The sequence below is a fragment of the Miniopterus natalensis genome, chromosome 11 (assembly GCF_054644295.1).
Source record: "Miniopterus natalensis isolate mMinNat1 chromosome 11, mMinNat1.hap1, whole genome shotgun sequence".
NCBI classification, from domain to species: domain Eukaryota; kingdom Metazoa; phylum Chordata; class Mammalia; order Chiroptera; family Miniopteridae; genus Miniopterus; species Miniopterus natalensis.
Window position 1 is genome coordinate 70,782,671 of NC_142091.1, and position 23,155 is coordinate 70,805,825.

At 56.4% G+C, this 23,155-nt stretch overlaps 1 protein-coding gene across 5 annotated transcripts; it reads right to left on the reverse strand.

Moving 5' to 3' along the window:
* Positions 1 to 558: 558 nt before the first annotated feature.
* Positions 559 to 21,848, reverse strand: VWCE (von Willebrand factor C and EGF domains). Of its 5 annotated transcripts, XM_087821909.1 has the most exons (21): positions 21,735 to 21,848; positions 19,302 to 19,396; positions 19,098 to 19,187; positions 18,639 to 18,767; positions 16,362 to 16,478; positions 14,344 to 14,456; positions 14,027 to 14,084; positions 13,355 to 13,483; positions 12,227 to 12,669; positions 12,058 to 12,151; positions 11,513 to 11,595; positions 9,716 to 9,803; positions 8,391 to 8,476; positions 6,913 to 7,030; positions 6,386 to 6,471; positions 4,975 to 5,071; positions 3,830 to 3,912; positions 2,652 to 2,742; positions 2,490 to 2,572; positions 2,041 to 2,131; positions 559 to 1,493 (listed from the first exon to the last, which is right to left on the reverse strand). In XM_087821909.1, the coding sequence occupies exons 1-21, from the start codon at positions 21,842 to 21,844 to the stop codon at positions 907 to 909; spliced, it is 2,871 nt and encodes a 956-aa protein (XP_087678035.1). In that variant the 5' UTR covers positions 21,845 to 21,848; the 3' UTR covers positions 559 to 906. The 5 variants fall into 5 exon arrangements, with proteins under 5 accessions (XP_087678035.1, XP_087678033.1, XP_087678032.1 ...); XM_087821907.1 differs by having other exon boundaries at positions 4,975 to 5,067; positions 6,406 to 6,471; positions 12,058 to 12,669; XM_087821906.1 differs by having other exon boundaries at positions 12,058 to 12,669.
* Positions 21,849 to 23,155: the final 1,307 nt, after the last annotated feature.

Below are 23,155 nucleotides of genomic sequence, written 5' to 3' on the forward strand. Positions count from 1 at the left end.
CCCCAGCTGCCCGGAAGGCTGTTGGCCGATAGCGTGCCATCTGCCCTCGTCAGGAATTGCCTTGGCTGCAGAGAGCCGACTGGCCAAGGTCACGCTGCTTCCCTGGGGCAGCCCAGATCGAATTACTGGTCAACACGGGGACACAAAGCTGCCCTCTTCCCCTCCCTCAGGACAGCTCTGAAGAACCGCCCAGCCTCAGAGCTCCCAGAGGAGCTGGCTGAGGCCTCGGGAGGCAGGGCGGCCGGCCATGTCCCTCACTCCCGCCCCCACGGGTGTTGATGACAAGGAACAGCCTGCCTGCCACTTCCTCCCAGAGGTGCCCGCCAGGGAGCCCACACCTGCAAAGCCCTCTCCACCCGTCTTTTCCTGTCTCACTTCATTAGTCTCCTGGCATCAAAGGCCAGCTCACGATTACACAGGGCCCCCCACCAGGGCAGCCCGTTTGGGGCAGGCTTCTCTCCGCAGCTGAGGGCTGGGCGGGTGCCAGCTTACCACCTGTGGGCGTGCAGTGAGGTTTTCCCACCTTTCCGAAGGCGGGAAGTGAATGAGCCAGGGGAAGACTGAGACAGCCTTTAATCAAAACCTCGGGCGAGGACAGTGACTCGGGTGACACAATCCCAGTGGAATCTCAGGCCCTCACCGACCCTCCTCCTCCAGAGTGGGGAGCTCAGCAGCCCAGCCTCCCTCAAAAGACAAGAGGGGGGCCTTTGCGGGGAGCATGCTGCCTGGGGAGAAGGCATCTGCTGATTCCAAATGCTTCCTAGGAGCAAGGCTGTGTCAGCTCTGAAGGTTTTCCTCGACCAGAAGTCCTGCGGGAGTGACCCTCAATGGCCCCTGCACACTCCTGGGGCCACTGGCAGCTTCCTTGGTCCGTCTCCTTGGCATGGCCCTAAATTGGAGGCCACCTTACCCAGTGGACTCTTCTTCGCTTGAGGTCCCCGTTGTGGGCTGCTGGGGGCCAGGGCTGACGGTAGCCACAAGGGCCGCAAAGAGTCTGGAGGTGGTGGGAGAGAGGCCACGAGGCCTGAGGAGGGTGACAGGGGTCTCTGAGGGGCTCAGGCCTGTTGTGGAAAGAGCTGAAGCATCAGTCAGGACAGTGGAGGGCAGAGGAGGCTGCCTGGACGCTGAGTAGGCCCCAGAGGCTGAAGACGAAAGCTCTGGAGTAACAGGAGGTGGCTCAGGAGCCCAGGGAGAGGCTGGAGGTAGAGTGGAGGCTCCTGGAGGGAGGGGAGGCCCTGGTGAGGGCCCCACGGGGGGCGAGGGTGAGGCCCGGGCTCCCGAGGGGCTCGTGGGCAAAGTCTGCATGTCAGACATGTTAGTTCTTAAGAGCAGCTGGAGGAAATGGAGCACGGGCCTCCGAGGCAGGGCTGCCGGGGGCCCCGGGCAGGAGCTGCAGTTGACGGGGTCCTCTGTGTTTCTGTGGGGGCTCTGAGCCTCACTGCTGAACGCCACATCTCCAGGAAGGGGGAGCCCCCGCTTTTCCTCCAGGGCATCTAGAGAGAGGTGGAGGAACAAGAGGCACAGTGGTCCTCTCGGCAGCTGAGGCATCTCTGGGATGAGCTGCACTGGGGACAGATGTCCAAGCTCTGTCCTCTGGGGGCCCTCGAGCACCTGGTGAAGACCAGCTGGTGCCTGTCTCCAGGGAAAGGAGACCAAAAAAACACGAATGGAGGGAGGCAGTTCACCAGAGTGGTCCTGCCAGGCATCGTCTGTGTGATGTCGTGTAGGGCACATAACTGCCTGCGCCTCTGTTTCCTCATCTGTAAAATGGGCATAATGACGATTGCATAGGGCCACTCTGAGGACCGACCATAAAGGAGCGAGGACCTCTCAGCCTAAACCTGAATGTAAACTACGGACTTCAGGTGAAAATCCTGTGTCAGCGTAGGGTCCACCAGTGGTAAAAATATACCATCTGCTGTGGGTGTTGACAGTGGGGAGGCTGTGCGTGTGGAGGCAGAGGGTATAGGAGCGCTCCCTGAACCTAAAACTGCTCTAAAAGTTCCCTGCAGAAACCCCAGGACCCAAAGGCCTGCTTACCTGGGCAGGAGGAGCAGCAGGCCCCCGGGGTCACGGAGGAGCCTGAGCAGGCCAGCTGGCAGGGGACCTTCTCACAGCTCACCTCTCCCAGCTAGGGAAGTAGAAGGATACCCGTGAGGATGCCCAGAGCACCTTCACCCGCCCCGAACAGCACCCCCAAAGGCCTCTTGCACCAGCAGTGGGACCCATGGAAAGATCCAGGGACAGAGGCTACGGTGCCTGCCCCCATCTGAAAAACAGGTGAAGCCAAACACAGCAGGGTGGCCTTACGGAAACCACAAAGCGGGAGAGTATGGTCTCATCCAAAGGTATTCTGGCAGGTAATTCACATTGAAAGACAGAGGGAGAAAGATGGGTTCACAGTGGCTAAGGGGCTCTGAGTTTTGCAAAGGGACAAAAGCAAGAAGCAGCCCCTGGCTTAACTGCCCCAGTTCCCAGGCCCAGCTCACCTGGCACGTGCACTGGGTACAGGGTTCATCATCTAAGGTGAACACCTGGCCATTCACCACCTTCCTTCCCTCGTAGTTGCAGTCTGCAGGGGCAAGGAGATGGGCCATGAGAGCCAAGGCCCACCCGGCAGCCTCGGGTGCGGGGTGGCTGGTCCCACTCACCTTGGCACACTGGGCAGCACTCCCCATCGGGGTGGAAAGGGTAGGTGCAGGTGATGGGGCAGTCCACGGGCGAGCAGGCCACTGAGCCCAGCTGCAGGACACAGAAAACATACAAGGCCCTTCATTCTGGGGGGCCGATGGGACACTTGGGAAGGACAGGTCACGTAGCCCATCAGAACCACCCAGGTCGAGGAGAGGTCCACGGTGGGGGCAGGGGGGGGGTGTCGTTCACTTGGTCAGTCTGTTCTGTCTTCCTGCTAGAACACAAGCCCCACTGGGTCAGGGGCTGGCCTTGTCCACAGAGCTCACCTGTCAGCAGGTACCTGTTGAACAAATCCATGAACTGCCCATGAAAGGTGAACACCCAAACCCCAGGAGAAAGGACCCAGAAGCCGAAGCTCCGGGAGCACATGGCCGTGAGTAAGGGGGGGCCGCTCGAGAGGCCAGAGATGCTCGCCGAGTTCCTCGATCTCTCTGTAGACCCTGTCCCTGTCCACGCCACATCTGCACCCACCGCCAGCAAGAAGCTCTGTCCACATTAAACATTTCCAGCATTACAAGCGATCAGGAGTTTTTTCCATTTTCCAAACACTAACTGACATAACTAACAAATGTACTTTTTCAGACCGAGAGGCAGTGTGGTGTATAGTTTGGGGTAAAAGTGCACCTCCTGGAGCACAGGTGCAGAGCGCGAGGATTCGATTCTTGGCACTTAATTCACTAGCTGTGGGATCTTAAGCAAATGACTTTGTCTGTGCCTCAGTTTCCCCACCTAGCAGATGGAGACAATGGTGGTGCCTACCTCCAAGGATACTCCAGAGGACTAACTGAGCTCCTGGGCTGGCACACGCCAAGAACTTGGGAATGTGAATAGAGAATGTGGGCTGGAGTCCCTCACAGGCACCCTCGGAGAGTATCCTTGTCCTGCTGTGAGGACCGGCCCCCAAGACCCTCCCTGGTCACCAGATGCAGAGGACTTGATCAGGGTAGGGTGAGAAACAGATCCCTGGCCCTGGATAAGGAGTCACCCTGGGCAGGGCTGGAGGGAGCCAGCTGTCACCAGGACCCAGAAGTGACCTTTCTCATGGAGGTCTCTGGACTTTGCCTCCAGGGTCCAGGAGCTGGTGGCAGTCCCTGAGGAATTTCCGCAGACAGGGGTCAGGTTTGGGTGGCCGTACCAGGCAGATGCAGCTCAGACATGGGTCCAGCACAGACGGAAAGGTCTGGTTGTTGTGGAAGATTCTGCCTGTGTAGGTGCAGCCTGCAGGGAGAGCACCCAGTGAGCGTCAGCAGGGTGGGTGGGGGTGGAGGGTGGTTGGGGACCAGGCTCCAGCCAGGGCAAAGGTCCAGGCTTATCTGGGGAGTGAAGGTCAGGCCAGCTGCATCCTGGGGCAGTTGCCCGGGGGTTGGGGAAGGGACAGAACACAGGTCCGAGGTGGGTGCTGACTTTTTGGCACTGGATTCAGCAGAGGGGTCAGAGTGACTCCACTTCAGGGTCCTCCGCCCCCAGCCCCCCAGGGTGAAGAGCTTCTTGCTCTCCCCCTCACCAGGTGCATGAGGACGGAGGGGCCAGGAGACATGACCTGGTGCCTGGCACCACAGCCATCCTCTCTGATGCTCCCCACTCAGCAAAACCCCAAACCCCGCCTTCCAGAACATTCTTCCTCACCTCCCCCTCTCTACCTCCTGATACCCACAGAGGCCCGATCTACATGCTGCCACCTTGATCATATTTATCACATACTAGCAAATAAAAAAGCAGGTAATGAGACAGTAGGGAAGTATTTTACAGGACAATATATATGACATTATCTCTCATACGTTAGGTAGAGATATATATTACGGATATGTTATATATAGATATCACATCACAAAAGAGACTAGGTAAACAAAACCATGGCGTTTAAAAGAGATGACGGGCCCTTCTTAATTTTTTTTTTTTTTTTTTGCTTTCTGTATGTTCTAAATGTTCTACAATAAAATGTTACTTTTGAAACAAGGGAAAAGGGAAAAGTTGCTATAAATGAAGTGTCGTTTTTATTTCTCTCACTGTCATCTGTTTCTCAGGTTCCTTTGTCACCCCACCCAGGCTGTAAGCTCTGCACATCTTCATATTGCCTCCAGATAGGGCCTGCCATGGGCAGATTCTCTACATCTCTGAGCCTCAGTTTCCCCATCTGTAAAATGAGGTTGCCCCACGGGGTGGCTGTGAGGACAACCCGAGATGAAACTCATGTGGTGCTCCGCACAGGGAGCCTGGTACAGGGGGAGCCTGAAAGCAACGGCGGGGAGGGGCGCTGTGCAGCCCCCGGCAGGGAATTACCTGCCGAACAGTCTGGGCAGCACTGTCCAGGGATCCGGATTGGGTGAGGGCAGGAGTCCACACAGTCTGTCCTCTTGCAGCTCACGGAACCATCTGCCTGAAGGAACGAGCAACTTCACCAAGACCCCACCTGCGACACCCACCTCCGGCTCCACGCCCCACTCCACCCTTCCCCCCCCCCCAAAAGAGGGCAATGCTGCAGACTGGCCAAGGCTTGCCCTCAAAGGGGCCCGATGCAACGGGAGGTGGCAGGTCTCCCCAAAACAGGACCAGCTACTTGGGGAAGGAGTGTGAGCCTTCCAAAGGCTCCCAGAGCCAAAGACAGGGGAGATAAGAGCCAGGGCTGGGGTCCCGTCCCTCGGCTTCCTGTCCCTCTCCCGCAGCAGCCAAGGCTCAGCTCACTCCACACCGATGGAGTAAAATAAAATCCTATTTTTGTATTCCACCTGAAATGTCCATTTCAGAAGACAAAAGTGCCACATAAGCTTTCTCTTTTTTCCCTAAGAACCTGAATGCTTCTGAACCTTCTGAGTTACTTTCTTACGCCCTGAATGCCCCCGGTCAGTCACGAGGGAGAAAGAAGGCAGTGGACACACTTCCCTCCCAACCCAAACTCCAATGACACGTTTCCCAGTTTGTAAGGGTCTCAGGCTTTTTAACACCTGGCACGTCAAAGGGGCCCGAAGGCTGTGCATCTCACACGCCAATGCGCACTCCCATCGCCAGGCAGGGAAAGGTGGCTCTGAGCCGGGAGGCTGGGCAGCCCTGGATTCTGCGTGTCCACCAGGCTCCAGGTGACACCCACACCACCGCTGGTACAACTGGTGCAGGCGCCGCATTTTGAGACATCAAGCTCTAAGGGAGTCTAAAGTCTTTTAAAGTTGAAAGGAGAGCCAAACACACTTAAACACTGAGCTAAAAAGACCGTGTTTCTAGGTAACAGCTGGTTTGCATTTCCATCCACCTGACGCCAAAACTCCCTCCAGCACCTCCTCCTGCATTTCTGACGCGATGAGGTCGCACGATTCACGTCGGTGATGAAAACACCGCGATTTCACGGACCAGGCCTGAACTACTGGCTGCCCCAGCTCCCTCAGTTATCTGTGCCGGGGAAACCTGCTATTAGGGCTCCACCCTCCACAAGCACAGGGTGTCACGCCCCACTCTTAAGGCAGACTGCCAAGCGCCGGTGTCCTGAAAAGTCACCCGAGGACAGAACACGCTGGGTCCCAACCCTTTCTGTCAAAATGGAACCTGAGAGCATAGGAAGAAGACGGAGGGCAGGCCTGGGGTGGCCCAGGCACTGCAGGGCAGGGGTGCCTGGGACATGAGGCCCCGGGCCAGGGCCGGGTCTGCCTGGGGTGAGGCAGGGCAGCGGAAAGCAGCTGAAGGCGCGCAGGTTGTCATTCACCTGGCAGATGCATAACTCACAGGGATCACCAGGAGACCAGATCTGTCCAACCGGAAACTCAACCCCGTTGTCATCGAGAGAGCAGCCTGGCCAGGGGACAGTGAGGGAGAAAGGACAGGTGGACAGGAGTGCCGAGCAGGGTCCCAAGCGCCCGCTGGACCTACACCCGCCCCAGCAAGGACAGGCGCCTCTAATTCATGCTGTGTGGACAGCTCAGAGGGTGTATGCTCAACCCTGGGGCTGCCTGAGCCCTCATTTAGTGAGTCTGCCCCCAAACAGGCACCAGGTATACACAGGCACAGTTACACAAACATGGGCTCACATAAACACACACGTTCACCCACAGAGAAACCACTCACACGCAGACACACACACACACACACACTGACGCATATTTACACAAACGCACTCACACATGCAGACATCACTCACACACAAGTGTACTAACAGCACTGCACACAGACTTACTCAGATGCACTCTGACATTTGAGGGGTGCAGCCCTGGATCGCAGGACGGGGGCCCTCACCTGTCATGGGCGTGGGCTCCCGGCAGGTGAAGCAGCACTGTCCAGGGCCCAGCCACCACTCCTCGCGGGGGCAGTCCAGCTCTGGACACGGTGTGAAGGAACATTCCACCTCCCCGTTCTGGAAGAAAGCCAAGGGCACGGGCCAGTGAAGGCAGCTCCCCAGCCCTGGGCCACTGGAGGGCTAGAGAGGAGGCTGGCGGGCGGCCATTCCCCTCCTAAAAGTGACAAATCTCCAGGGAGCAAGAGGGCAAGAGGAAGGAAGGGGGAGTCGTTCGTGTGGGGGGCTGGGGTGAGGCTGGTAGGTCCTGGGAATGTGCCAGCTGCTGGTCTGGAGGGTCCCCTGCCTGCCCCCTAACGCCACCAGCGTCTCTTCCCCTTGCCTCAGCTTCTGCTCAGGCTCCCTGCTTCCTGCCTCGCCCTGATCTGCCCTCACTCTGCAGCCGGAGAACTTTCTCACGCACCAATCTGATCACATCACTCCACCGCTTAAAACCTTCAGCAGCGCTGCCAAGGCCCAAGCCCTCAGCCTGGCCGGCAGAGCCTTTCCGACTGAGCCCGAGCAGAGGCTGGCACCACCGCGCCCAGACCCCTCCTCCTAGGTACTGCCTTTGGCCAAAGGGCACCGTGTCTTCCAAGTGCCACTGGTTCCTTTATCCCCGACTCCCTGGGGAGCAAAGGAGCACGCACAAGCGCCGACGCTCCCTGGGCTCTGCACAAACCCATCTCTGCGGTGCAATGCCCGCTCCAGAGCTCCCAGGGTATTAACCTGAGCCCCAGTTTGGCTCCTTCCCCTGCCCCTCCTGCTTCTCTCACCGGTTTCTCCTCAGAGCTCCCTCAGAAAATCACTTACACAAGAGTCCAGCTCCAGGCCCACCCCAAACACCATCCCTGCCTGCTGCCTCATCTCCTGCCTGACTCCAGCCAGGATGCCTGCACGCCAAGGGTGCTTGCCCTCTCTCCCCCTCTCCCTCCCTCCCCCTTTCCTTCTCTCTCTCCCCCCTCCTCCTTTCCCCCTCCCTCCCTCTCTCTCTCACCTCCTGTCTGCTGCCAGGCACCTGCCTCAGCTCCTCACCTGATTAGTGCTACTCATCCCTCAGGTCCTGCCTCAGCACCCCTTTCTCCAAGAAGGCTCCCCACAAAGCCTGCAGCCTGGCTAGGAGCTCTGGTCACCCACCCATCGCCCACGCCCACCCAGGCTGCGGGGTCCCTGACAGAGGGGACTGGGCCTGCCTTACACTTCGCTGTGTCCCCAGCACTCAGCATTGCTCCAGGCACACAGTAGGTGCTCTACAAATAGCACTACTGAAGGGCAAACTTCAAGGAGCCTGCGGAATGCTTCGGTGAGTGCAGGTCCCTTAGGCCCTTTGCTGCCTCAGTCTCCCTTTTTCTGCATGGTGGCTCCTCTTCTCGTGGCCAAGGCATCCTGGGTAAGTGCTGTGCCCTGCGCCCTCCCCGCGACCCACCGATTCAGCCCCTACCTGGCAGACACAGGTGGTACACTCGTCACCACCCCCACTGAACACAGCCCCGTCTGCATACCACCGGCCGTGGAAATAGCACCTCACTGCGGAGAGGAAAGGGAGAAGCAGCTCAAGGCCTTTGGGTGGGGGCAGCTGAAGGAAAAGGGGGAGCGATGGGTGGGGGGTCCCGGGGAAGCTCACACTCCCACAACACTCCACAGCACAGCCCACGTCCAAGAACCCCACTCACTTCCCTCCAAATCCCCGACAAAAAATATCCTATTACTGAAAAACTGACGGAGAAGGAATTGCGAGTAATGCAAGGTCCTTAACCAAAAGGGCGAGGGATGCCCAGAATAACTCCAGAGGGAGAGAAGAGAAATGGAAAGAGGCTGGCCCGGACGCCTAGGAGCTCTGGGAGCCGTGCCAGCCGGGGCGCCAGGAGGGTTCAGTGAGAGCCTCTCACCTGAAGATCCCCCACAGGTAGAAACAGCCCCAAACCTGTGCAGGCCCACCTGGCACAAGTCAGACTGCCCTGGGTTCAAATCCCACCTACATAACCCATAGGGAGTGACTTTGGGCACGACAGGTAAGTGCTGAGCCTCAGTTTTCTCATCTGTTCAATGGGGTTGATAACAGCTGCTACCTTCTACAAACTATATAGCTTATTCAAAAAAATTTTTTAATTAAAAATAATATAACATCTAAAATTTAAGAAAAAATATGTTAAAAGGCCAACTTTGATATTGGTAGGCTTGAGTTCAAGTTCTGCTCCTGTACCAGCTGGTGTGTCTTTGGGCAGCGACTTGAGCTCTCTGAGCCTCAGTTTCCTCACCTATGAAATGGAGCTATGAATAGTACTCCCTCAGGGCAGTGCCATACTGATTCAACAAGATCAAGGTCTGGCAAGGCCCACACAGCAATGGCACAGAGCCCGCAGGGAATATTAGTGACAGTGATGAGGTCATCCCAGGAAAGAGAACCGAAGTTTTAACAAAGGACCAACTCATTAGTGGGGAAGACGATGGCCCCTCTCCGTCTCCAGACAGAGCAATGCCAAGAGTAGATCCAATCCCCTTCCTGCCTGTGTTGAAGGTGCCTCTGGGGGCAGGAGGCAGGTCAGGCTGTGAGCCCAGTCTAGCATACAAACTACTGTGCACATAGCAGGTGCTCAATTAAAATGGGCACTTTGAAATGCTTCACTTGATCTGAGTGTCTAAAGCAGAAATCAATCTCCATCCACTCCCCTCACCCCAAAAAGTATACTCAAAAGACACCCCTCCCCAGAATACACAAAAAAGCTAAATTCTGCCACCTCTGCCCCAACCCAAAGAGTCACTTACCTGGAACACAGGTACAGCAGTCCGACTTCGGGGAGGCCTGACAGGGGCCGGGAGGACACTCAGGGGAGATGCAGGACACATTTCCAGCCTGAGAAGGTGAGAGACGGTGGTGGGTAGGGAAAGGGGGTAGGAGAAGCAGGCTCTGGTGCCCTTTATGCCCGTCAAGAACCAGCTCATTCCCCACCCGTTTCACACCACACCTCAGGCTTCCCGTCCAACGCAAAAGCCTCCTAAAGAAAGTTTTCCCAGACCTTTAAATGCCACCGTGGTCACAACAAGGAGGGCCTGCAGGGACCCAGTGTCTGGCATTTATCATGGGGTGGTTAGAACGTCTTCCTTTCCATAACCAGGGCCGGACTGGAGAGTAGAGCCTGCCGCCTTCCCTGGGAGGGGGACGGGCCTAGCCGTCCACAGTGCTCCCTCTGAGAGCCGAGAAGCGGAGGGCAGAGGCTGCTCCACCAGGGACACCCTCCAGTGCAACTGAGTTTTGAACCAGTGACTACATTAGCTATTCAAAGAATCAAATTTTTTTTTACTTGTTTTGTTTTGTGTGTTAATCCTCACAGGAGGATATTTTTTCATTGATTTTTGTCTTTTTTAGAGAGAGTGGAAAGGAGGGAGGGAGTCGGGGGGAAGAGAAACATTAATGACACATCAATTGGTTGCCTCCTGCACTTGCCCCAACCAGGGCTGGAGATCAAACCTGCAATCCAGGTACGTGCCCTTGACTGGGAATCGAACCCGTGACCCTTTGGTGCATGGACGGATGCTCTAACCACTGAACAAGATTTCAAAACTACATTTTAAAAACCTGAAGTTAAGACCAAAGAGCCCCTGGCTTTGGAGCCAGCCAGACCTGGGTTCCAGGGTCTGCTCCTCCACTAATAAGCTGTGTGCTTTTGGGCAAAGTCTATCACCTCTCTGAGCCTCAGTCTCCCCATCTATGGGGGATGCTGAGGATTATGTGAAATGAGATCACCCACAAAAGTGCCTGGCCACTGCATGTGTGGCACCCAGGAAGAGCTCCACGGTGGGTGTGGTAGCTATCTACGTGCCCCACACCCCATCTCACATCGCAGCTTCGTCATCGCTGCCAGACCAGGGGCTGCTTTTAAAGATAGTCAGAGGGTGACAGTCAGGGTTGGCAGACAAAGCCAGGGCTTTGGATGCAGACAGACCTCAGCTCAAACCCCAGCTCCGCTCCATCCCAGCCTCAGTCTCCTCATCTGTTAAACAGGGACAGTAAAGCTGACCTTAAAGAGCCCCCAGGAGCCTCAGGTGAGGAAACCTATGAAAAGCACCAAGGTCTGTGCACCAAGGTAGTCACAGTCAAATCTGTGTGACCGCATCTCCCAGCGTCTGGCACACAGTAGGTACTTAATAAGTATTCTTGGAGGAGTGGGTTTGCCTAAAGCAAAATGCTCTCCACAAGCTGCCTGGTAAGGATGCCTTCATTGTGCCGGCTAATGTTTTGCCTGGAGAGAAAAACAGCCTCCCTGGGGGGAAGTTTCCGAGGGACTTTCCTCCCCTCCCCTTCCTAGACAGATGGACCCTGTTCGCCTGTTGGCTCTTCTCTGCTCAGCAGAAGCCTCCCTGACTCCACAGACCTACAGGTCCCACATTTCTCACAAACCTTTTAAATTTGACAGCTTCCAACCAAAACCCACAACCTGAGAACTCTCCCTCCATTCCACGAGCTCACCTCTAACATCTGGTCTTTCCTCCTACCTCTAAAACCCCCAAAGGTTAAGAAAACACCCATGAGGTTTTGGGCTTCAGGGATCTTGTGAAGCTCACCAGGCAGACGCAGATGGTGCAGTTCTCCGTGGGAGGTGAAAACACGGCCCCTTCGGCTCTTATGACGCCACTGTGAAAACAGCCTTAGAAAGACAAACAGGAGCGCAGGAGGCGTCAGACCTCTTCAAAGCGGAGGTGGCTTGTGGGCTCATTGCTTTTCCAGGCACAGTGTACCTGGAACCTTCTCTCACCGGCTGGGACATGCAGAAACTCATTGCACGAATGAATGAATGAAAAGCTCAGAAGGGATCCCCAGAAGTGAAAAGTTCCCCTTGAGGGGTATCACAGCATAGACCAGTGGTTCTCAAACTGTGGTCCCTGGGCCAGCAGCCATCAGCATCACCTGGGAACTTGGGAGAAATGCAAATTCCTGGCCCCATCCCACACCTGCTAAATCAGAAACTCTCGGGCTGGGGCCCAGGGATCCTCCTTCCAGTGATTCTAAGGTGCGAGAAAGTTGGAGAACAGCCTTTCAGCTGCGGAAGGGCCAGGAAGGGACAAGGTGGGACCGTGTGGGAAACGGCCGCCCCTGGACCAGCTCCCACCTGTACACGATGGACAACAACTCCCATCTCCAGGGGGGACTGGGTGGGAACAAGCAGCTTCACACGTCACGTTTTCGCAGGTCACCGTCCCATCCTGGAGGCGGGAGTCCCAATCACCACAAGACCCCAGCACCAGACCAGGGTAGCCCCGAGGACCCCTCACACCCACCTCGCACCAGCACTGGGAACACCCATGCTCTGTCCAGTGGCTCCCAGACTCATACGTGGTTCCCAGGTGCCAGCAGGCAGAGGGCCCTGGTGTGGGCTGCGGGGCAGCGGGGCCCCTGGGCAAGGAAGGGGTAACCACTGCCTTCTCCTGGAGTTGTGAGGGAGGTCTGAGGGTCCCCAACAGGGAAACACTGGGCCCTGGGGTGGCCACTGGGGTGGCCAGCAGCCTCGTCGGGGCAGAAGGGGAAGCTGTTGGTAATGCAGAGGCGGGGGATGGCAGGCAGGTGGTCCTGACTCCGGCTGGCGGCCCTGGAGCCCCAGGAGGGGGGCTGTGTCCTGGGGAGAGGGCCGGCCGGCCGGCCTCTGGAAGCAGCAGCAGCGTCTTGGGCGGGTGCTGCAGGGGCTGCAGGATGGCAGAGGGGGCCAGCACGGCTTTCGGGAGAGCTGAAACGGAAGCACGGGGTGTCTTGAGGGAGGTAAGACTGAGGGGCCTGGACTCAGCTCTGCCGCCAGTCACTGAATGTCTCCGGGACAGTTTCTTCATCAACCCAATGGGTCTAACACAACAGTTCAACTTTTAAAGTACTGGGGCTGCAGTCAGGATCACACAGGAAGGCTGATGGAAGTGTACCTAAGGAGCAGGCCACGGCTGTTAAAGTGGGACTGTGTCCCTGCCCCCACCCATGTGTGGCTTCCTGGGATGGGACGCTGAGGCCCAGGGGAACTCGCCACGGACTAGAAAGGGCACCTTCAGTTTCTATATAACATTATACGTATATTCACGGGCACGCTGGTAAAGTACGGCAGAGTGATCTGACACCACTGTCCAAAGTGTCCCTGGGAGCCCAGCTTACTGGGGCTCCTATGTCACACGCTCCTCTTTTTTTTTTCTTTTACCATTTGGGGGAAAACAGAAGGACTAGGGACACAATGATGTAAAAAGGGGGAAAGAATGGATAAAGCAATAGAAGGTGGAAGGGAGAAAGTGAAGTATTGGACATACGATGAATCAGACACAAGAGCGGGTGGCGAAGGGAGAGGGTCAGGCTCTGGGAGGGCGGCAGGCCCTGGTGCTGGGAGGGTGTGGTCTGGAATGGGGGGACATCGGAGGGGCTGGCTGGTCGCTCACCTTCACAGGACACCCGGTCAGCTCGCAATCGGAAGCCAGGTCGGCACGTGCACAGGAAGCTGCCCACGGTGTTGTGGCAAGAATGGTGACAGACTCGCCTCTCCTGAGGCCTCCGACATTCGTTTACATCTGCAGGAGAGCCTCGCTGCCAACAGCTGCCTTGTCAGGGCTACCTTTCCTTTCTTCAGTCATCCCTAAGAGTCTTGGGGAGTCTCCCTGCCCCAGGGTGTGGGGTGTGACTCAGATGTCTGGCAGTGGGGCTAAAACCTATGCTAGTCCTCTTGTGCATCCAGTAGGCACTTAATGGATGCACCAGTGACTCATCGCCCAGCACTAGGCAGTAAGGGTTATGTGCTGGCTGGAGGGGATGAGCCCATGGGGAATCTCATCTCCAAACCTTCCACCATCCCACCTGTCAGGTGTCAGTGGTGTAGCCCCATCTGAAAAAACCGTCTCAAAATTCACTGTACTGCTCCAGGTAGGCTTCAGGACAAATAGCCGAACTCCACTAGAACAAGGTCCTTTTTCAGGCCCATGGGACCCCACCTTCAACCCACGAGCCAAGCTCAAGCCAAACATGCCAATCCCTTGCTGGAAATTTCTGCTAATGGGCTAAGAAAACAGGGGTCTCCTTCTAAACCAGAGAACTAAGACATAACGTGCTTTATTTACCAAGGGGAGCAAAGGCAGCCAAGAAAATGGGTGAGCAGAGAGGAATCCTGGGGTGTATCTGGGAGGAGGGGTGGAAGAGAAACATAACAGGATGAAAGAGGCGTGTGGCCAGGAAAAGTCCAAGACAGGGTCTTCCAAGAGGAGCCACGCCAACCCCAGCGAAGGCAGGCGCTGAGCGAAGGCTCGAGCGCTTACAGGCTCTAGGGGACCAGGAGGTCCAGACTGTTGACCTCTCCCTGTCCCTGGGCTTGCCCTGTCCATCTTCCTGATTGGTAGCCTGAGTGTGAAGACAACAGGGTCCTCCCGACCTTACCTACACAGGAGTGCCGGTTGCCGTGGAGATGGAAGCCAGTCCTGCAGGAACACCTGTAGCTGCCGATGCTGTTCTTACATCTCTGCTGACAGGGGGTCCCGAGGCATTCGTCGGTGTCTGGAAGGGAACGGACAAGGCTGGAGCTCTTTCCCCCAAGGAGTTCTGGAAATATGTGGTCCCTGTTATCTCTCATTGCCATCTCCTGCCCTACGCAAGGCTGCGGGAGAACCACCTTAACCCCTCTTTCTCTCTGCCCACATTCAGTGTATCAACTCTTAAACCCTCTCTGGATCAGCCTTCCCTCCGCCCGCACTGCATATGCTAGCCCAGGCCACCTTTGTCTAGTCTGGAGAAGAGCAACAGCCTTGGCATCTCCCTGCTTCTACCTGTGCTCCTCCCAAGCCACCCTCTACACAGCCTCCAGGTGTTCTGACCAAAGGGCACCCTCCATGGCTCCCACAAGCACCAATGCAGCACCATAGCTCACAAACCCTGGGCTGCCTTTTTTACCTCCTTCCCTACCCCTCACATTTGCTCTGACTTAAATTCTTGCCATCTTCCAACTGCACATGCTCCTGTGGGCCTCCCCTTTGCCCACGTTCTCTTGTCTGCTTATACTGCTTTTCCATTTCATCTGGCTGGAAAACTCCTACTCGTACCTCAAAACAAAGCCTCTATAGCACCTCCTCTGTCAAAGCTTCCCCATGCTGGTATTTGAAATGGTAAAAAACTGGAACTATCTACATGTTCATCAGTAACAGAACTACTAAACCATGGAATATTTGCACTGCAGAGGACCAGGTGGCAGTTAAAAGAACAAAGCAGGTCTGTTGACCCTGATGTGGAGAGATCTTCAAGACAGATTGTTAAGGGGGCGGGAGGAAGCATGTAGAAGAATGATTGGCTTCCAATTCCAGCTCTAACATGATCTTAGGTAAGTTATTTAATTTCTTTAGGCCTCAGTGTTCCTATCAGGAAAATGGAAGTAAACAGTACCAACTTCATAGGATAATTCTGAGGATGAAATGAGAAAATGCATCTACAGTGCTCAGCATGGTGCCCAGACACAACAGTTCAGTACTGTGAACTGCTCATCTCTTACTATATCTCTGTGTTATTGAGTGCATGTGTGTGTGTGTGTGTGTGTGTACATGTGCTGGGGAGAGCCAGGCAGATTAATAACTAGATGGGTTGATAACCAGGTGCTATGGATGAATTGTGTCCCCCAAATTCATATGTTAAAGCCATAACCTCCAATGTGATGGTGTTAGGAGGTGGGCCTGTGGGAGGTAACTAGGTTTTGATGGTCTGGAGGGTGGGGCCCTGATGATGGGATTGGTGCCCTTATGAGAGACACCAGAAAGCTCACTCACTCTCTCTGCCGTCTGCAAGCCAGGAAGAGGGCCCTCACCTGGAACTGAATGGACCAGCACCTTGATCTTGGACTTCCGGCACCTTGATCTTGGACTTCTAGCCTCAAGAACAGTGAGGATAAATTTCTGTTGTGTAAGCTGTCCAGTCTGCGGAATTTTGTTATAGCAGCTTATGCTAAGACACCAGGGTTACTCTATAGGGAGAGCAGAGTGCAGGGATGGAAGGGGGGGGCGGGCCTGGAGCTAGCGACTTGTCAAACTTTTTATAACTGATGAAAATTTCAAACACACAGAAAAAAATACTGCAGCATCAAGGGGGAACTTTTGTCTTAGCCGCCTTAAGAATATTTCCTTACCTAACTTCTATAAATAAGTCACCTTAAGAGAATGAGTGATAATTTTCAAAGGTCTCTCTCATGCTGCTCACTTAGGAGGAGAGATGCCTTCTCTTCCGTGGGTCCCCACAGCACTGATCTCTCGTCCCAACCATGTTTTGTTCCCCACCAGACTGGGGCAGCTGGAGGGCGGGACGCTTTCTGACTGGCCCTGTCCGCAGAGCCTGGCCCAGTCAGCCCGCAGCGCCACATGGTCAGCGTGGGCGCCCAGCAGCAGCAGAGGCGACATCATCATCACCAACCCCCAGCCTCACCTTGGCAGCTGTGGCGGTCGGCAGACAGCTGCATGCCCGGCCCACACTCGCACACAAACCCGCCCTCTGTGTTCACGCAGTGGCCTTCGCAAGAGGAGCTTAAACATTCGTCAATGTCTGGGAAGAGAGAAAACACCCTTGCACGGCCCACTGTGAATGAGCTTGTACGCAGGGAGAAAGTACCCCACGTGGACCCCGCACCCACACCCGCCTACCCTCGGCAGGGTGGAAACCCTAACCACACCCCACCACGGGAAGAAAGACCAGGCACCAGGAAAGTCATCGGACTATGGGGAAGCCCCAGAAAGAAGAGGCTGAGGCCGGATGACCAAGAGGATGGCTGAGACAGAACTGTTTCCCATCCACAGGGCAACCCCACAGGGCAGAGGGAGTGGCAAGGAGGCTGAATAGATCCCCTTAAAAGTTTATTGAGTGCCAGCTGTGTGGGGCAGACCTGGAGGGGAGACACTGAGGACACAAATGTGACTAAGGCAGGGTGCTGACTCCCCAGGTGGTTACAGTCTAAGGTAGGAGCCACAGCACACACCCAGGAGACCACACGCGGCCGGGTGATGTGTGCCCCACCAGGGAACGCCCGGCCACAGCAGGAGGGTGCTGGAGGAGAGCTGGGCTGACAACCGGGGGGCTTCAGGAGCAGGGGCATCAGGTGGAGTCCGAGGACGTTCTGGGAGGCACAGGGGGAGACCTGGCTGAAGCTCGGGTTCCTGCCAGGGCAGCGGAAGGCAGGGCTGAGAGCTGGGTTAAGGCTCAGCTAGTGAACACCAAGGAGTCTCCAAAGCTTCTGCCCCGAGGGTGGTGGTGGTGGGGGTGACTAAATGAATACAAGTAGTGCTTTGGGGAGGTTCAGGCCTGAGGAGTGAGGGGGGCTGGGAGACAGACCTCCCCACCCGCTTCATAGCATCCCTTCCTCATCCAAAGACCATGGTGGCTCTGGAGGACCTACAAGGCCAGCTCTGCCCACTCCAGTCTGCACCTGAGGCCCCCACCCCCTGCCCCCAAGCCCAAGGACACCTCCACTCTCTTCACTCTGGGCCCTTCAGGCCATGCCCACCACTAAGAACCTGCCCCGACTAAGCCCTCCCACTGGGATCCCCTGTGGCGGTGGCCAGTGCGCCCTGCCCGGTGCCTGCTTTGACACTGTCATCTGGCTTTCCCTCAGTCAGTTCGCCTCTGCAACAAGAAGTGTGTGCAGAATGTTCTCCCCTGAAAGACACTCAGGGGGAAATGAATGACTTCAGCCTTCTTGGAGGGGATGGTGCAAGGAGCCCCAGCAGCAAAACTCTTTCGTGAGACGCTCCAACCCAGCAGTTCTGGGAATAATCAGAGATGCCGACAAGAAGCCCTTTATTGCAGCATTATTTATAGCGGTGAAACATTGCAGACAAGCTAAATGAGGGGTAACAGAGAACTGGGTACTTAAATTACAGCAGCCACATATGCAGCTGTTAAAAATTATGTTGTAAGGACTATTTTGTGCTTCCCATATAAAGTTTAGTGAGAAAATCGTGAACAAAAACTATAGATAAGGGGTGCTCCCAATTTTATAAAACACACGGATATGCATGCGTAACAAACACACACACAGGTATACAGCTACAAACACGTCTGCACCCCAGGAGAAGGGCAGGAAAAAGAGCTTCATTTTTGCAACAAATATCTCTGGGTAGGGACTTTCAAGACATGTTGGGTTTTTCACCTTACTATTTTACTTTCCAAATGTTCCAAAACGAGTTAGTTATCTTTTACTTTGGTATTCAGGGTAAGAAATATGATTTTTACCAAATCAAACGTCAAAAAGAGGCTTTCACCTCTGGAAAGATATGCAAGAAACTGGTCACAGTGGCTGCCTCTGGGGAAGGTAACAGACTTTGCCATAGGAAGTTTTCAAAATCACGAACAAATTACACTTTTACAAGAAAATTCTTGAGTTTCACTTTTCAGATCTTTCAAATGTCACTTTCCCGAGGGAGCCTTCCTCGGCCACCCCACCTCCAGTCCCACCTTGCACTTCACCAGGTACTGTCCCATTATGCATGTGTGTAATACACTGTTATTGTCCACACCCCCAGCTCCGCTGCTGAGCCACAGAGGTGCCAACATATTCCTTTGGTTTGCATGACTCCCTGCCCACTCTCAACCTGCAGAGCTCATCCTGGCCCAGCCCTGCTCTGGCATCTCTCTGGAGACCATCCTGGCAGGAGAGGGAGTGGACATAATTCCTGCCCACCCCTCCCCCACTGCTCCCAGGTCTCTCACCTGTACATCTGATGCCAACAGCTGTCTCTGTCATCGAGAAGCCCACAGGGCATACTCGGGCCACCTCCTGACAGCCGCCATGGTTACAGGTAAGGTCACAGCCGTACTCCCCACAGGGTCCGTGGGCTTCTGAAAAAGGCACCGCACACGTGAGCATGCACCATGCCGCAGTCCTGGCCACCCCCACCCCACCAGGGATCCTCCTGGATTATGTTGGGAAGGTGCCTCTGGAGGCAAACAGGACTAAGTTTAAATCCAGCTCTGCCAGTCACTGGCCATGTCACTCCGTGCGAGCCACTAACTTCTGTGACTCAGTTTCCTCATCTATAAAATGGGAATGAGAATGCCTGTCTAATAGGGTCGTTTGAACATGATATGCCAAGACACAGTGCCCAGTGTCTGGCACATAATCTCAGTGTTAACAGAGTTCTTCCCATGAGCCATTGCCTGCCCCGTTACCTGGGCAGGTGGCCCCTTGCTCTCCATCCTGGCAGGAACAGACATTGGGAGCGATGCAGATGCCACTCCCGCAGCCAAAGGAGCAGAGGGCTTGAGAGGAGAAATGCAGGTGAGGGGGTGGAGGCTGGGGCCCCCCGTCTGCCCCAGCCCAGGGAATGAGCGCCTTCTGGGGAGGATTTTTGGGGCACAGGGACAGGTACTTACGAAGGGTGCAGTGCCCACTGCCCATGGAGGGCGCCCAGCCAGGGCAGCAGCCACTCCCGAACCCCGAGAGGCAGGTGTGGGGGCCCAGCCGGCGTCTGCAAGAGAGGAGAGAACACTTTCCACATTCTGATGGGTCTACAAAGGAGTGAAAGCCTCCCATGCCAGTGAGTAAGTTAGTCAACAAACAGTTCTCGAGACCCTCAGGAGAGGCAATGGGAAGTTTCCAAAGAAAAAAGACCCTGATAGCCTGTCCTGGAGACAGGACAAAGACACCAGTGTCCTACAGATTACCTGCCACATGACACAGAAGAGTGGCCAGGAGAGGGGGGCCTCAATGCTGAGGAAGAAAAGCTGCAATGGATGAAGAGCCCCAGGGATGGCTACCTCAGGGCCTTTGTACTTGCAGTTCCCTCTCTCAGGAAGGTTCTTCCTCGGACACTCACCTGATCATTCCCTCCTTTTACCCAGGCCTCTCTGCTCTGTTGCCTTCTCAAGGAGGCCCTCCTCATCCACCCTTACCTTGCTTAATTCTTCTTCATAACACTCACTTCCTGGGACATTAAATTACTTATTAATTTTTTTCATTTGTTGATTGTCTGTCTCCCCTACCATTTCCTGAGGACAAGGGCTTCATCTTTTTGTTCACCTCCACACCAAGAGCAGTACCTAGCACACAGTAGGTGCTCAGTAAATGGCTGTTGAGGGAAAGGTTGAGAAGGGAAGCAAGCAGAAAAGAGGAAGGGGGAGGGCAGGCCCAGAGGGGCTCGACAGATGTCATTCCCCAGGTAACATCTCTGGGATAGAGGTGGGGATGCCAGTGAGCTGCCCAGAGGAGTGAAGAAGCCACAGTGCCAGACGCGGGTGAGGCACAGCAGTAAAGCCATGAACAAGCCATCTCCCCACCTTCGGGGGCACTGGGCAAGCAAGGAACCAGGTGCTAACAATATGCTGTGACAAGTCCCGCAACAGGTCTGGCTTATGGAGCCCAGAGTAGGGTCAGGGGAGGTTCCCTGGAAGGCTGAGGTGGGGAAGAGGCACAGAGGCAGCCAGTGAGAGTGCAGGATGGTACTCCAGGCAGAGGGAGCACGGGGCACAGGTCCGGCTGGGGGCAAAGACATGACTGCAACTGGTTTTGTGATGGGCTGGGGAGAGGGTGAGGTCGTCCAGCCTGGTTTCAACTGGGAAGCCCACACAACAGAACAGGGCCAAGAAACACCTCCCACCTGTGCTCTACCTGTTTGGAGGCTGGTGGGAACAGTCAGCTGGCAGGCAGTTCACCCACCATGAGCCTGGCACAGCCCCAGGGCTGAGGACATGGATGGACAAGACAGACCCACCCCACTCTTGGGGAGATTAATCCATGCCAAATGTGACAAGTTGTCTGAAAGGGAAGCCCAGGGCACAAGGCAGCACAGAAACGTCTGCAGAAAACGGTTCCTGTACGTTTCCTCTGAAGCCTGTTTGCTCTCTGAAGTCATCACAGAAGAAGAGGAGGCCCTGGGGGAGGGGGACCGACAGCGAAGTCCCCTCCACTGCCTTGGAAGGAGGAGTCAGCAGCTCCCGCTCCTCAGACCTGGCTCTGAAAGGGACAGGGGTGCCACCAAAGTGGCAGATGTAAGAATGCCCAGGAGCCTCCTAGGGCGGGCCGTGGTGGGGAGACAGGTGGCAGGAATGCCCCGGAGCTCGAGGAGTCTGCAGAATCTGGGCAAAACCCGGCAGCGGCGGTGTAACACGCGCGAGCTCCGCAGGGCCGCCCCTTGCGCCCCCACCCCCTCGGGGAGTGACCCAGGGCCAGCCGCCCGCCGACACCGCGCTCCCCCCGCTCCGAGCATCACGCGCACACGTGCTCAGCCGGCGGGAGCCTGGCTTCCGCCGCGAGACCCGAGGAGGAGGCGGCATCGGTCGGGAAAGAGCAAAGGGACAAACACTCCACCCCGCCCACGCGCACACGCGGGCGGAAACCGAAACATAACCCCGAGAGACCCCGGCGGTTCCAAGGTCCACAGCGCTCGCGCAGAGCCCGCACACGGGGAAAGCCCGCGCCCGGGGAGCCAGGCCCCGCCGAGGCAGAAGCACCGGCACGTTCTCGAGCGAAGCCAGCCAATCTGGAGACCAGGTGGCACGTCCCGGGCTCCCCTCGCCCCAGGTCTGCGCTGCAGGGCAGACTCACGTGGGCTCACCCTGCGCCTGGGTCTCCGCTCCCCCCTCCGGGTCCCAGCCGAACAGCCCCGGACAGAGGCAGAGAAGATGCACCCGCCCAGAGGCACGAGCTGCAGTCTCTTTGTCCGGCCCCCATGGGCTGCGCCCGCGCGCGGACGGAACCCCAGAGGGGGACCCCCGATTCGCGGCTGCCAGCGGCTCCGGGCGCCCCTCCGCTCCTCCACGGCCGGAGCGCCCCCGCGGCGGGGCAAGGGAAGGACGCGGGGCGCTTACCTCTCAGCACCGAAGTGCCCGGACGGCTTCCTCCCGGTGTAGCCGCGGGCTGGGGCCCCAGGCAGCAGGAGCGCGACGCAGGCGGCTCGGAGGAACAGTCCAGCCCACATGACCGGCGGTGGAGCGTCCCCCCGACTCGGCTGGGCTCCTGCGCCGCGCGCGGGGGAGGGGGCTACCGGCCCTCGCCCCTCCTCCTGGCGCCGTGGGGAACGAACCAGCGAGCCCCGAGCTGGCACGCGGAGCCGAGCAGGGGGGCAGGGGAAGCCGAGAGGAGGGGCCGGGGGCCGCAAGGGGATGCGGCGCGCGGCTTGGGGGTCTCTGGGACCTCTGGCACCTCCGAGCGGAACACACAAAAGGCAGCTCCGCCAGCCTGCAGGTGGCCTCCTGGGGAGGCGCAGAGCCCCGGGCGGGGTCAAAGATCAGGGACCCCTGGGGGCGGGGTTAAGCCCTTGGCCCACACCCCCTGCCCGGGTTTGGGAGTCGGCTTCCTGAGGAGGGCTGTGGGAGTCAGACTGAGGCCCCTGGAGGGAAGAGACTTCGGGAACGAGGCTGGCGCTGGAGGCTGTGCGTCCCAGGCACTGCTGGTCTCCGTGGAGCCCAAGATGCCTGTGTCGTCAGAAGGTGGGAAGCGTGGAAATCCGTACTCAGGACTCGGGGTCCTTTCACTGCTGGGCAGTTCTGAGCCGGCCCGGCCTGCCAGCAGCTACGCCCTAACCCTGGGTGAGCAGGTCAGAGGGTCCACCTGCTCCCTGGTCAGGGGAAACGAGCCAGTTTTGAACCCACAGGCTATTCTTTGCGCCCTTCTGCAGCTGCCCCAGGCCAGGCGGAGCGGTAGGCAGGGAAGTGGTGAGAGGATCATCATCCCGCTGGGAGAAAGCTGAAATTCTACCTTCTGCTCTGTGCGGGAATCTTCCCTAGCCACCGGGACCCAATTAGTCAAGCTGTGCTTAAACATTTCCAGGGATAAGGAACTCTGTCAAAAGGGAGACCAGTCCAGCTTTGAATAAGTACCTCTGTTAGGAAGTGTTTTTACTTCCCACCTAAGTAACCCGTTCCTTTGGTCCTGCCTCTACAGTTGCCCACCCACTGGCTACCCCAGCTTGTCACTGAGGTCCTTAACATTGGTGGCCACAAATGAACATGGCGTGCCAACAGTAGCCTGGATTCTTGCATTCTTCCTCTCAGACCCCACTTTCATTAGCACGTCCTAATAGAATTTGGCTTTTAGCAACTCCATGCTATTAGTTTGTAACAGAGTTTACAATAAAGGAAAACCTCAGGTGTTTTTGTTGCCAGGTTTTCTGTTTATTTTTTAACCCTCGCCCGAGGATATTTTCTCCTTTGCTTTTCAGAGAGAGTGGGAGGGAGAGAGGGAGAAACATCATTTGGAGAGACAAACATCCATTGGCTGCCTCCCGCAT